The following is a 15,554-nucleotide window of genomic DNA, read 5'->3' on the forward strand; positions in this document are numbered from 1 at the left end:
CCATCACTCTCCTTGGTCAAATAGCCCTAAGAACAGCCTGGAGGTGTGTTGGATCATTGTCCTGTTGAAAATAATGGGTCCACTAAGAGCAAACCAGATGGCATGGCGTATCGCTGTAGAATGCTGTGGTAGCCATGCTGGTTAAGTGTGTATTCAATTCTAAATAAATCAGTGTCACCAGCAAAGCACCATCACACCTCTGCTTCACGGTTGGAACCACACATGCGGAGATCATCCTTTCACCTACTCTGCGTCTCACAAAGACAGTGGTTAGAACCAAAAATCTAAAATTTGGACTCGTCAGACCAAAGGACGAATTTCCACCAGTCTGATGTCCATTGCTTGTGTTTCTTTGCCCAAGCAAGTCTCTTCTTTTAATTTTTTTGTGTTTTTAATTTAACCTTTAACTTGGCAGGTCAGTTAAGAACAAATTCTTATTGACAATGACGGCCTAACCCGGACGACGCTGGGCCAATTGTGTGCCGCCCCATGGGACTGCTGGGGGCAGTATTGAGTAGCTTGGATGAATAAGGTGCCTAGAGTAAACTGCCTGCTACTCAGGTCCAGTTGCTAATATATGCATATTATTAGTATATTTGGATAGAAAACACTCTGAAGTTTCAAAAACGTGAGAAAAAATCCAACCAGGAAGTGGGAAATCTGAGGTTTGTAGTTTTTCAACTTATTGCCTATCGAATATACAGTGTCTATGGGGTCATATTGCACTTCCAAAGGCTTGCACTCGATGTCAACAGTCTTTAGAACCTTGTTTGATGCTTCTACTGTGAAAGAGGGGGGAATGGGAGCTGAATGAGTCAGTGGTCTGGCAGAGTGGCATGAGCTGGTCACGCGCGTTCATGTGAGACTTAGCTTGCGTTCCATTGCATTTCTGAAGACAAAGGAATTCTCCGGTTGGAACACTATTGAAGATTTATGATAAAAACATCCTAAAGATTGATTCTATACATTGTTTGTTTCTACGGACTGTAACGGAACTTTTTGACTTTTCGTCTGCTCGCGCCTCATGAATTTGGATTACTGGGCTAAACGCGCGAACAAAAGGGAGGTATTTGGACATAAATGATGGACTTTATCGAACAAATGAAACATTTATTGTGGAACTGGGATTCCTGGGAGTGCATTCTGATGAAGATCATCAAAGGTAAGTGAATATTTATAATGCTATTTCTGACTTTGTTGACTCCACAACATGGCGGATATCTTCATGGCTCGTTTTTGTGTCTGAGCGCCGTACTCAGATTATTGCATGGTGTGCTTTTCTATAAAGCTTTTTTGAAATCTGACACAGCAGTTGCATTAAGGAGAAGTTTATCTAAAGTTCCATGCATAACAGTTGTATCTTTTATCAATGTTTATCATGATTTATTATCTCTGCAAAATCCCCGGATGTTTTGGAAGCAAAACATTACTGAACGTAAACTGAGATTTATGGATATAAATATGAATTTTATCGAACAAAACATATATGTATTGTGTAACATTAAGTCCTATGAGTGTCATCTGATGAAGATCATCAAAGGTTAGTGATTCATTTATCTCTATTTCTGATTTTTGTGACTCCTCTCTTTGGCTGGAAAAATGGCTGTGTTTTTCTGTGAATAGGTGCAGACCTAACATAATCGTTTGGTGTGCTTTTGCTGTAAAGCCTTTTTTAAATCGGACACTGTGGTGGGATTAACAACAAGTTTATCTTTAAAATGGTGTAAAATACTTCTATGTTTGAGGAATTTTAATTATGAGATTTCTGTTGTTTTGAATTTGGCGCCCTGCACTTTCACTGGCTGCTGTCATATCGATCCCGTTAACGGGATCTAAGCCATAAGAAGTTTAAGGATCGTACTCTTTTTTTCAATTTTCGCCTAAAATTACACCAAATCTAACTTCCCGTAGCTCAGGTCCTGATGTCACGCCCTGACCTGAGAGAGCCCTTTTATCTCTATATCTCTATTTGGATTGGTCAGTGATTTGGGTGGGCATTCTATGTTCTTTATTTCTATGTTTTGTGTTTCTATGTTTTTGCCGGGTATGGTTCTCAATCAGTGACAGCTGACTATCGTTGTCTCTGATTGGGAATCATACTTAGGCAGCCTGTTTTGCCACCTTAGGTTGTGGGATGTTGTTTTTTGTTAGCTCTGCGTAGCCTACGGAACGTGACGTTCGGTGGTCGTTTGTTGTTTTGTTTGGTGTTTGGTTTTAATAAAGAATCATGAACACGTACCACGCTGCACCTTGGTCCACTTCTTCCGACGACTGTTACAGAACATCCCACCACAAACGAACCAAGCAGCGTGGTCCATGGCACAAAGCCTCCAGTGATGATCCATGGCACGAAGCCTCCAGTGATGATCCATGGCACGAAGCCTCCAGTGATGATCCATGGCCCGAAGCCTCCAGTGATGATCCATGGCACAAAGCCTCCAGCAACGGCCTCCAGTCCGGAGCCTCCAGCGACTGTTTCCAGTCCGGTGCCCCCAGCGACGGACCCCAGTCCGGGACACGCAATGAAGGTCCCCAGTCCGGGGTCGGCGACGAGGGTCCCCGCACCAGAGGCGCCACCTAAGTAGGGTGAGAAAGAGGGGGAGCGGGGTCTACATCCCGCACCAGAGCTGCCACCGAGGATAGATGCCCACCCGGACCCTCCCCTATAGGTTCAGGTTTTGCGGCCTGAGTCCGCACTTTTGGGGGGAGTACTGTCACGCCCTGACCTGAGAGAGCCTTTTTTGTTTTTTATTAGCTCTGCGTAGCCTACGCAAAGTGACGTTTGTTGTTCTTTTGTTTTGTTTGGTGTTCGGTTTTAATAACGAATCATGAACACATAACACGCTGCACCTTGGTCCACTTCTTCCGACGACTGTTACACCTGAAGCAAGGACCCGGAAGCCAGCCGCACCAATGTGTCGGAGGAAACACCGTGCACCTGGCAACCTTGGTTAGCGCGCACTGCGCCCGGCCCGCCACAGGAGTCGCTGGTGCGCGATGAGACAAGGATATCCCTACCGGCCAACCCCTCCCTAACCCGGGCGACGCTAGGCCAATTGTGCGTCGCCCCCCCGGACCTCCCAGTTGCGGCCGGTTACGACAGAGCCTGGGCGCGAACCCAGAGTCTCTGGTGGCACAGCTGGTGCTGGGATATGCATTTTCTTGATAACATTTGAAAGGAAACACTTTGACGTTTGTGGAAATGTGAAATTAATGTAGCAGAATATAACACATTAGATCTGGTAAAATGTAATACAAACCAAAAAACTGTTTTTTGGTTTGTTTTTGTTCCATCATCTTTGAAATGCAAGAGAAAGGCCATGCTATTGCTGCAGGTGATTCCCTGATCCACCGCTTCACAGACGACACCATTCTGTATACATCTGGCCGTTCTTTTGACACTGTGTTAACTAACCTCCAAACGAGCTTCAATGCCATACAACACTCCTTCCTTGGCCTCAAACTGCTCTTAAAGGCTAGTAAAACCAAATGCATGCTTTTCAACCGTTCGATGCCCGCACCTGCCCGCCTGACTAGCATCACTACTCTGGACGGTTCTGACTTAGAATATGTGCACAACTACAAATACCTAGGTGTCTGACTAGACAGTAAACTCTCCTTCCAGACTCATATTAAACATCTCCAATCCAAAATTAAATATAGAATCAGCTTCCTATTTCGCAACAAAGCCTCCTTCACCCACGCCGCCAAACATACCCTCGTAAAACTGACTATCCTACCGATCCTCGACTTCGATGATGTCATTTACAAAGTAGCTTCCAATACTCTATTCAGCAAACTGGATGCAGTCTATCACAGTGCCATCCGTTTTGTCACCAAAGCCCCTTATACCACCCACCACTGCGACCTGTGTGCTCTAGTCGGCTGGCCTTCGCTACATATTCGTCGCCAGACCCACTGGCTCCAGGTCATCTATAAATATATGCTAGGTAAAGCTCCGCCTTATCTCAGCTTACTGGTTACGATAACAACTCCCACCCGTAGCACGCGCTCCAGCAGGTATATCTCACGGTCATCCCCAAAGCCAACACCTCTTTTGGCCTCCTTTCCTTCCAGTTCTCTGCTGCCAATGACTGGAACAATTTGCAAAAATCGTTGAAGCTGGAGACTTTTATATTTCCCTCACTAACTTTAAACATCAGCTATCTTAGCAGCTGACCAATCCCTGCAGCTGTACATAGCCCATCTGTAAACAGCCCACCCAATCTACCTACCTCATCCCCATACTGTTTTTATTTACTTTTCTGCTCTATTGCACACCAGTATTTCTACTTGCACATCTTTGTCTGCTCATCTATCACTCCAGTGTTAATTTTCTAAATTGTAATTACTCCACGACTATGGCATATTTATTGTCTTACCTCCTCACACCATTTGCACAAACTGTATATAGACTTTATTTTTTTCAATTGTATTATTGACTGTATGCTTGTTTTTTCCATGTGTAACACACTGTCGCACTGCTTTGCTTTATCTTGGCCAGGTAGTAGTTGTAAATGAGAACTTGTTCTCAACTAGCCTACCTGGTTAAATAAAGGTGAAATAAAAAATACAAAAATAAAATGTATTATTTCAGTTTAGACGCAATTTAAATTGTGGCCACTAGATGGCAGCAATGTGTGTATAAAGGTCCAGATTGATCCAGTGAAGCATGGCAATACAGGACAATATTTTGTATCAAGTTTGCCCAAATGTGCCGAATTGGTCAATTGATACATTTTCAAATATATAAGTATAGAGATCATACAACAATTGTATGGTAATACAAAATGTAAGTTTACACACTCCCAGGAATGTCATAAATGATGGATCATTAGCTTATACACTAACTTTCACCCATCTGGACAGGGTGGGTGTGGAGCCAGAGACAGCAGGGGTTCAAACTGTAGAATCCAGTTCCTACATTTGAATATAAGAATGGATTTTATTCAACCAAACTATGCTACATTTTTATCAGGGACCCTCAGGATGTCAAATCAGAGCAAGATTACTGAATGTAAGTACATTATTTACCTTTTGTGTTGTTGTGTACTCTCCTCAAACAAGAGCATGTTTTTTTTCCCACTGTAATAGCTTGGACAGTGCAGTTAAATTAAGATTTCTGCCCACATAAGACATGTCTATCAATATTCCCTTTGTCAATAACAGATTCTACACATCATGGCAACATACTTGACTGAAAAATCTTTAAACATGTCTAGATTTTATTAGGGTGATGCTGTTGCCCATTTGTCCAGTGAGATATTTACTGTCCCACACCTCCCCCACCCATTGTTTTCCCTCCCTCTTAGGGTCTTGTTTTCAGACTTGTTCCTGGTTAACCTGATCCTGTGGGTGGATGGTTTCTTGGCAGCCATCCCCTTCGGCCCGGTGGTGGCCATCTTGGCTTTGTGGTTTGGCATCTCCGTGACCCTTACCTTCATGGGCGGCTAGCCTACTTCGGCTCCAAGAGGCGTGTGAGTATCACCTGTTAATAACACTGTTTGTATGAATAACTCTTTCAGGGCATCTTACATCATGTGCATTTCCCTCGTGTTTGCAATTTATTTCACACTGGCAAAACTATCAGAGCAAATAGCACACTAACAAGGGTCTAACAATGTCTTGATGAGTTTCTATGCTACTCTCTGTGCTCCAGGCAATTAATCAGTGTCACGACTTCTGCCGAAGTTCGTGCGGGGTCGGGAATTGTTTATTGTAAGTACGTGTGCTTTATGTAATGGTGCGATACGGGTTTTTGTGCCCATGTGTTTTGTTATTTTGTAAGCCGGTAGTTATGTACATTAAACAGCTTCGGCTATTTACCAAGTTCTGCTCTCCTGCGTTTGACTTCCATGCCACCAGTTACGCACTCCTTGACAATCAGTCAGTGCGAACCAACCATATCACTCAGCAGATCCATAAACATTCCTTCTTCACCAAGCCCATGCCCGGAATTGTCATGGGGGGGAATCCTGCCCCTTGGCTGCATCTTCATCCAGCTCTTCTTCATCCTCAACAGCATCTGGTAAGAACAAGGGGCATGTCTGCCACTCAAACATGAGCCCGAATTTGCCTAGTGGTGCTTATATAATGATTCCTAAAGAAACAAACAAGTAATTCATTGATTATTAATGTGTAACTAACATTTACAATCTAACTAATAAGTAAATACCTAATCATTTCTTTGAACTAATATCAAATTCAAGCTTTGCTGTAGGAGGGACTGGTGCACTTAACAAAATAGATGGCCTCATGAGAATCGAAAATGATGTGGATATATTGAAGCAACATCTAAAGACATCAGTCAGGAAGTTAAAGCTTGGTCGCAAATGACCCCAAGTGTAACAGTATAACTTTAGTCTGTCCCCTCGCCCCTACCCGGGCTCGAACCAGGGACCCTCTGCACACAGACAACAGTCACCCTCGAAGCATTGTTAACCATCGCTCCACAAAAGCCGCGGCCCTTGCAGAGCAAGGGGAACAACTACTTCAAGGTCTCAGAGCTAGTTACATCACCGATTGAAACGCTATTAGCGCGCACCCCGCTAACTAGCTAGCCATTTCACATCGGTTACACCAGCCTAATCTCGGGAGTTGATGGGCTTGAAGTCATAAATAGCTCAATGCTTGAAGCACAGCAAAGAGCTGCTGGCAAACGCACTAAAGTGCTGTTTGAATGAATGCCTACGAGCCTGCTGCTGCCTACCACCGCTCAGTCAGGCTGCTCTATCAAATATATCATAGACTTAATTATAACATAATAACACAGAAATACGAGCCTTATGTCATTAATATGGTCAAATCCAGAAACTATCATTTCGAAAACAAAACGTTTATTCTTTCAGTGAAATACGAAACCGTTCCGTATTTTATCTAACGGGTGGCATTCATAAGTCTAAATATTCCTATTACATTGCACAACCTTCAATGTTATGTCATAATTACGAAAAATTCTGTCAAATTAGTTTGCAACGAGCCAGGCGGCCCAAACTGTTGCATATATCCTGACTCTGCGTGTAATTAATGCAAGAGAAGTGACACAATTTCCCTAGTTTAATATTGCCTGCTAACCTGGATTTCTTTTAACAAAATATGCAGATTTAAAAATATATAACTCTGTGTATTGACTTTAAGAAAGGCATTGATGTTTATGGTTAGGTACATTCGTGCAACGATTGTGCTTTTTTTGCAAATGCACTTTTGTTAAGTCATTCCCCGTTTGGCGAAGATGGTCTTCACACAGTTCGCAACGAGCCAGGTGGCCCAAACTGCTGCATATAGCCTGACTCTGTTGCACAGAACACAAGAGAAGTGACACAATTTCCCTAGTTAAAATAAATTCACGTTAGCAGGCAATATTAACTAAATATGCAGGTTTAAAAATATATACTTGTGTATTGATTTTAAGCAAGGCGTTGATGTTTATGGTTAGGTACACATTGGTGCAACAACAGTGCTTTTTTCGCGAATGTGCTTGTTAAATAACCGTTTGGCGAAGTAGGCTATGATTCAATGATAAATTAACAGGCACCGCACCGATTATATGCAATGCAGGACAAGCTAGATAATATCATTAACCATGTGTAGTTAACTAGTGATTATGTTAAGACTGATTGTTTTTCATAAGATACGTTTAATGCTAGCTAGCACCTTACCTTGCTTCCTTGCTGCACTGGCATAACAGGTTTTCAGCCTCCCACGCAGTCTCCTCGTGGAGTGCAATGTAATCGTCTGTGATCAGTGTCCAAAAATGCAGATTACCGATTGTTATGAAAACTTGAAATCGGCCCTAATTAATCGGCCATTGCAATTAATCGGTCGACCTCTAGTCGAGATGGGTTAGGGCAGTGTGCAGTGTGATTGCAATTGCGTCGTCTGTGAACCTACTGGGGTGGTAAACAAATTGGAGTGGGGCTAGGGTGTCAGGTAGGGTGGAGATGATATGGTCCTTGACTAGTCTCTCAAAGCACTTCATGATGACGGAAGTGAGTGCTACAGGGCGATAGTCATTTAGCTCAGTTACCTTAGCTTTTTGGGGAACAGGAAAAATGGTGGCCCTCTTGAAGCATGTGGGAACAGCAGACTGGGATAAGGCTTGATTGAATATGTCCGTAAACACACCAGCCAGCTGGTCTGCGCATGCTTTGATGCTGCCACCCCCGTGCTTCACGGTTGGGATGGTGTTCTTCGGCTTGCAAGCCTCCCCCTTTTCCCTCCAAACATAACAATGGTCATTATGGCCAAACAGTTCTATTTTTTTTTATTCATCAGACCAGATGACATTTCTCCAAAAAATACAATCTTTGTCCCCATGTGCAGTTGCAAACCGTAGTCTGACTTTTTTTATTGCGGTTTTGGAGCAGGGGCTTCTTCCTTGCTGAGCAGCCTTTCAGGTTATGTCGATATAGGACTCGTTTTACTGTGGATATGGATACTTTTGTAGCTGTTTCCTCCAGCATCTTCACAAGGTTCTTTGCTGTTGTTCTGGGATTGATTTGCACTTTTTACACCAAAGTACGTTCATTTCTAGGAGACAGAACACGTCCCCTTCCTGAGCTGTATGATGGCTGCGTGGTCCCACGGTGTTTATACTTGCGTACTATTGTTTGTACAGATGAACGTGGTACCTTCAGGTGTTTGGAAATTGCTCCTAAGCATGAACCAGACTTGTGGAGGTCTACAATTTTTTTCTGAGGTCTTGGCTGATTTCTTTTGATTTTCCCATGATGTCAAGCAAAGAGGCACTGAGTTTGAAGGTAGGCCCTGAAATACATCCACAGGTACACCTCCAATTGACTCAAATGATGTCAATTAGCCTATCAGAAGCTTCTAAATCCATGTCATAATTTTCGTGAATTTTCCAAGCTGTTTAAAGGCACAGTCAACTTCGTGAATGTACACTTTTGACTCACTGGAATTGTGATACAGTGAATTTTAAGTGAAATAATCTGTCTATAAACAATTGTTGGAAAAATGTATATTATATATTATATAATATTTTTTTTAAATGATATATTACACTAATTTCCCATAATCCTGCATTTTTCACCCCATAAAATGTAGTGGAATTACACATCAATTTTACCTCAGATTATTGATGCTAGTATAAAAGTGTATAGTTTTCAAGATGACATATGATTGACTGCTTAAAACAGATCAATATCTTTGGTTTTGTACCGATGATTTTGTCGCACGCGCTGGCTTATGCAGGACATAAATTAAATGCCACATAAATGAATGAAATGGCACAGAAAATTAAACGCGTTCTCTCTATAAAAGTCGATGGTCACACACCAATACATGGATTTGACAGTCAAACTGTCACTTAAATAGCAGCCAACCGTTGTCACTGTTGATATCCTAAGTGATTCGTTTGAAGTTCACTAACAAAAAAGTGGTCCGTTTCCTACCGAAATCAACACCTGACATTCCAAGATAAAAATGGAATTCCTCTACAAGTTCATCTAACCAACCGTGTATAGGTTATTCCAAGTGTGAAGTGTTACTTCAAACAGCGCTACACCACCAACATCTAACCCCCATTCTATTGATTTCACCGTGAAGTCGGCTGATGTAAAAGGGCTCTCTAAATACATTTGATTGATTGAAGTTAACAAAAAAAAGTGTTGCATTACACTTACCGCGTGGCGACCCACTTAAAACAAAATGCAACAATTCAAAACGTAGGCCTAACTAGCTGTCGTCCACCAATTGTCCTCGAAAAAGTGATGTACACATTATTATACCCTCTGGGGTCCTGCATGAATGTCACCAACCACGCTATGATCCAACTAGTGGCCAGTATGCACTACTACACCCTCTCTCACATGAACCCCACCAACAACGCTATGATCCAACTAGTGGTCAGTATGCACTACTACACCCTCTCTCATATGAACGCCACCAACAACGCTATGATCCAACTAGTGGTCAGTATGCACTACTACACCCTCTCTCACATGAACCCCACCAACAACGCTATGATCCAACTAGTGGTCAGTATGCACTACTACACCCTCTCTCACATGAACCCCACCAACAACGCTATGATCCAACTAGTGGTCAGTATGCACTACTACACCCTCTCTCACATGAACGCCACCAACCACGCTATGATCCAACTAGTGGTCAGTATGCACTACTACACCCTCTCTCACATGAACGCCACCAACCACGCTATGATCCAACTAGTGGTCAGTATGCACTACTACACCCTCTCTCACATGAACGCCACCAACCACGCTATGATCCAACTAGTGGTCAGTATGCACTACTACACCCTCTCTCACATGAACGCCACCAACCACGCTATGATCCAACTAGTGGTCAGTATGCACTACTACACCCTCTCTCACATGAACGTCACCAACCACGCTATGATCCAACTAGTGGTCAGTATGCACTACTACACCCTCTCTCACATGAACGATAACATTGGTTTCAGTGGGAAAGAAGGTAATTGGCTCAGACATTAATGGAAAACATGGCAAATTGAAAGTAAAATACCTATATTAACTGAGTCTACAATGGCAGACTCTTAATGTAGAGTACAGATAGTGAGAAGTTACATTCAAGACTGAAGTGGTCGACTTTAAACTATATGCCTGCTTTTTAAATGACAGACTGACCAGGTAAAACTATGATCCCTTATTGATGTCACTTATTAAACCCACTTCAATTAGTGTAGATGAAGGAGACAGGTTAAAGAATGATGTTTCAGCATTGAGAAAATTGAGACATGGATTGTGTATGTGTGCCATTCAGAGGGAGATTGGGCAAGACTATGTAAGTGCCTTTGAACAGGGTATGGTAGTAGGTGTGTCAAGAATTGTCCCCCCACCCAAAGGACATTATACAAATTTGACACAACTGTGGGAAGGAGTCAACATGGGCCAGCATCCCTGTAGAACACTTTTGACAGCTTGTAGAGTCAGTACAGTATCACACATCACAATACAATGCCATAAAGTGTGGGCCTGTAAATCAACTAAACGTTGTTTATTCCATATGCAAAGAATAAAGCATAATTGTTCATGTAATATTAGCCTCATAACTCCAGGAAGAGGAAGTAGTGATGAAATGATCAAGTAAATGAAAAGACAGAGACAAATGCAATTGAAATACTAGTTATTTTATTTAAAAATGTAAAATTCAGTGCAAAGTAATGTAGTGCATTAGTGTCTAGATCCCTGTTAGGTGGCAAAGTGTCACAAGAATCCTGTGGGGAGAGAAAACAAGAGAATACATTAATTGAATGGGGTGTTAACTAATCAAGATTCAACGAAACACTTCAAGTACTCAAATCCTGAGAGAGAGAGCGAGAGAGATGGACGGAGAGAAAGAGAGAGAGACGGAGAGAGAGAGAGAGAGAGAGAGAGATGGACGGACAGAGAGAGAGAGAGAGAGAGAGATGGACGGACCAGAGAGAGAGAGAGAGAGAGAGAGAGAGATGGACGGACAGAGAGAGAGAGAGAGAGCGAGAGGGACAGAGAGAGAGAGAGAGGGACAGAGCGAGAGAGAGAGGGACAGAGAGAGAGAGAGAGGGACAGAGAGAGAGAGAGGGACAGAGAGAGAGAGAGGGACAGAGAGGGACAGAGAGGGAGAGAGGGACAGAGAGGGAGAGAGGGACAGAGAGAGAGAGGGACAGAGAGAGAGGGACAGAGAGAGAGAGGGACAGAGAGAGAGAGAGGGACAGAGAGAGAGAGAGGGACAGAGAGAGAGAGGGACAGGGAGAGAGAGGGACAGAGAGAGAGAGGGACAGAGAGAGAGAGGGACAGAGAGAGAGAGAGGGACAGAGAGAGAGAGAGGGACAGGGAGAGAGAGGGACAGAGAGAGAGAGGGACAGAGAGAGAGAGAGGGACAGAGAGAGAGAGAGGGACAGGGAGAGAGAGAGGGACAGAGAGAGAGATGGATGGAGAGAGAGAGAGAGATTGATGGAGAGAGAGAGATGGATGAAGAGAGAGAGAGATGGATGGAGAGAGATGGACAGAGAGAGAGATGGATGGAGAGGGAGAGATGGATGGAGAGAGAGAGAGAGATGGATGGAGAGAGATGGATGGAGAGAGAGAGAGAGATGGACAGAGAGAGATGGACAAAAACAGAGAGATGGACGGACAGAGAGAGAGAGAGAGAGATGGACGGACAGAGAGAGAGAGAGAGAGAGAGATGGACGGACAGAGATAGAGAGAGATGGACGGAGAGAGAGAGTGGCCTTTCAGATCTCTGCAGTAGGACTACATGCTGGCCATGAGGTTCTCCAGGTGGTACTCCAGGAGGCTGGAGAGCTCAGTGACCAGAGATTCTGGGTTAAAGTACCAGGCCAGCTGCTGCCCAAACATGTCATCAAGCAGAGCCATCAGCCCGCCCTGAAGAGAACACCACACAACCCATAGATAATGGCTCTGAGTTACTAGCTTACCAAGAGGAAAGAGACAATGAGAGTTACTCCCTGTAAATTGTCATTGAAACCCTGTTATTCAGGTCAACTAAGAATAAGGAAGTAAACTATTGACTCTTACATTGAGCAGCAGCAGGTATCTCTCAGCCTTTGGCTCAATGCTGGCAGCAGCGGGCAGGAAGGAGTACAGGAGAGCGTACAGACGCTCCATGAACCCACCAGGGTGCTAAAGGAAAAAGGAAGAGAGAAGAAAAATTGAAGTGAATTTGCTAATAGAGACATCGAAACATGTACCAGTGAGATGCTACTTACCACCATCAGGGACTTCTGAGCTGTCATCAACCCAAACAGCACCAGTTCAAAGAGGACATCTATCAGGTTAACATGATGGATCTAGGACAAGAAAATAGGAATGATTTCAAATAGATCAGATACTGTGATGTTTAAAGACATGCATGTGGAAGAACTCAAAGTGAGACATGAGAGTTAATGAACTCACCTTTGCCTCAGCTAGCTCCCTCTCAATGTCAATCTCCTTCGAGGGGTCACTCAGGTAGTCCACAAAGTCATTATAGGCACGGATGAATTCGGCCTCGTCCTATCACAAAGCAAAGAGCGTTGATGTTAATGAACAGAACACATTTCCCACTGAGGACGCTCTCTTTCCCTTGAATGAATAATGAGTTAGTGAGCTACCATGTGGTGGGCTTGAACCAGTGCGCCCATTAGGACCTTTCCTGCCACAAACAGATGGTTCCTGCCCAGGGTGGAACCAAGCAGTGTCTAGAGAAGAGGGAAGAGTTAGGGTGAGACACCCATCTTCCCCTAGGAGACAGACAGAACAAGAAGATACAGAGAGAAAAAATAAAAGTGGGTCCACTCACAGTGAAAGCCTGGCGCAGGGAGACGAGCCTCAGGGCGATGTCCTCGACTCTCTTGGTGGTAAGGTAGAGGCTGTGGGAGGGAGGGAATGGAGCATGTCAACCATTAGAGTCAATGGGGATACAGCATGGTGACAACTATCCTTCAGCATCTGACAAGCCCAGACTACACAGACATTTAGAGGAACTCACTTTAGCAGAGGAACCTCCCTCTCCTCAGGCAGCAGGTCCTCCTCCCAGCCCTACAACAACAGAACAGACATTCAACATCAGTGACCAATGCAATGAATAATGAATAATGAATAATGAATAATGCTACTAGTCAATAGAATGTGTAGCTGTGTGTCTAACATCTGACCTCATAGCAGTTGTGGCCTTCAGGCTCTGGCTCAGTGAACTGCTGATTGGTGGGCGTAGAGACGGAGGCAGCCTCCGACCATGCCGAGGAGGAGAGCAGCCCATCCGGCCCCATGTGGAGAGTGGCGTACACCACCGAGACATCAGTCTGCTGCTCCAAAAACACACACAACACACCTGTTTACCACACACACGCATTATTAGAAAACAGAGCAGATCTAATGGAAAAATGCCCAGTAATTGGTATTCTATATACATAGGAAAACGTTTATTTACCTGGTAGCAGCCAAACGTCACGTCCACAGACGTCTCGTGGCGGAGGTGAGACGCATACTGGGTCACCCTGCCAGCCACATACTGACAGAGAGAGATGACATGTTAAGGCCAAATGGAATAAGTGAAGAAAAGCCTAATCTAATACTATTTCAGTAGTATTTACATCTTACCTGGATCCAAGTGACGGACTGCACCTTGGTGGCACAGTAGGGGATGCCCTCTGGACTAAGCCTGGCTGTCTCCTTGGAGATGGCCCATACCAGGTGAGTCTCCAGGCCTCGAACCCTACTCACATGGTGCATCCTCACCACCACCTGCTGTGGAGAGAAACGACAAGTAACATCAATAAAACAACATCAGCCATCGCTGTAACATATTTCCATCTTGATCACATGACTCGGACAATGTAGATTAGGACTAGATAGTTACAAAGACACATACCTGGGATCCCCCACGCATGTAGGTGATAATGGGGCTGAAGAACTGGAAAGTTCTCCAGGCTTTAGCCACCGGACCAGCATTGTTCTGCACAAGAGGGGGGTGACATTACAGTACATTCAGGTTAGAAACAGCAAACATTGTAACGGTGATGTGACTGTGTGTGGTTCTCTTACCCTGATCACAACAGGCCCACAGTACAGGGGGCTGAACCTAATCGGTATCAGCTGCCAATTATCAGTGGCCTCCTAAAGCAGGCAACAAAGATTTTCAGAATGAATATGTGGGATACTTTATAAACATAAAACCCAAAACGTTCAGAAAATTATACCTCAAGGATAATCAGCACATCTGGCACATTCTCGAGGATGATAGCAGCATCCTGGACATTAAGGATAACTGGCAGCAGTGGCACATCCAACTGGACCTCATCCAGCACAGTTGATTCTAAAAGTAGGAAAAGGAAAACAAACAATTATTAGGACGTAAAATTTAGCACGTACTAACGTCACTACTAGTAAAAGTCCAAAAGTGCATCGCTTAGCAACAATTATTAAAGTTAACGTTAGCTTGAAAGTTTGGATTACAGAAATACACAACATTTCACAAATTACATTGTCAATGTTGAATGTGGTAAAATAAGAAGTTTAAAACTCCACGTACCCTCTTCGAAGTCGCTGTCGCTGTTCACCTCCCGACGATCGCGAACCCTGCAAAACGGAAAAAGACAACAAAAACAACCCATAAATGAATTTGAATAACCTGTCGACGCAGAAGGCTGCCGACGTCCTCGCACTCTCTCCGTCAATCTTGAAAAGCACCCAGGCATTTTCCAGTCGATGTTTCAATCTCAGGTCTCAAAAATCAGTCAAGTTTGTTGTTGTTAAACAGCAAATTGAAGTTGTTCTCGTTTTCGAACAGAAAACGTTCAATAGAACGCTGATATGTTCTAACGGTTAGATGTCTCATGGCAACAGATATATTTGAAAATTGTTGTTTACTAAACTGACAGCTGTGTTGCCATAGAAACGAGTTTGGAACTCTATGGTTACCATTAGAATCCTATACAATTCCTGGTCATCATTCTAATTCCATTGACCCTATTTTGTCACCAGAGGCTTTCCTATGTTGTGTGTGTATAATCTAAAACTTAAAGACCAAATCTTTTTTTTAAAGTCACTAGCTAGGTCAATGGCCCATTG

The 15,554-nt window shown here is 43.7% G+C and overlaps 1 protein-coding gene across 1 annotated transcript; it reads right to left on the bottom strand.

The window, feature by feature from the left end:
* Nucleotides 1–12,376: 12,376 nt before the first annotated feature.
* Nucleotides 12,377–15,350, bottom strand: LOC110512058 (uncharacterized). Its single transcript, XM_090228067.1, has 13 exons — nt 15,016–15,350; nt 14,684–14,799; nt 14,529–14,600; nt 14,356–14,439; nt 14,085–14,231; nt 13,915–13,995; nt 13,640–13,789; nt 13,474–13,523; nt 13,285–13,354; nt 13,097–13,183; nt 12,900–12,998; nt 12,713–12,793; nt 12,377–12,626 (listed from the first exon to the last, which is right to left on the bottom strand). Exons 1-13 carry the CDS (start codon nt 15,179–15,181, stop codon nt 12,489–12,491), a joined length of 1,341 nt encoding a protein of 446 aa, XP_090084193.1. The 5' UTR covers nt 15,182–15,350; the 3' UTR covers nt 12,377–12,488.
* Nucleotides 15,351–15,554: the final 204 nt, after the last annotated feature.

This window comes from Oncorhynchus mykiss, chromosome 30, assembly GCF_057628025.1.
Source record: "Oncorhynchus mykiss isolate SJ-2025 chromosome 30, ASM5762802v1, whole genome shotgun sequence".
In the NCBI taxonomy this organism is placed as follows: Eukaryota; Metazoa; Chordata; class Actinopteri; order Salmoniformes; family Salmonidae; genus Oncorhynchus; species Oncorhynchus mykiss.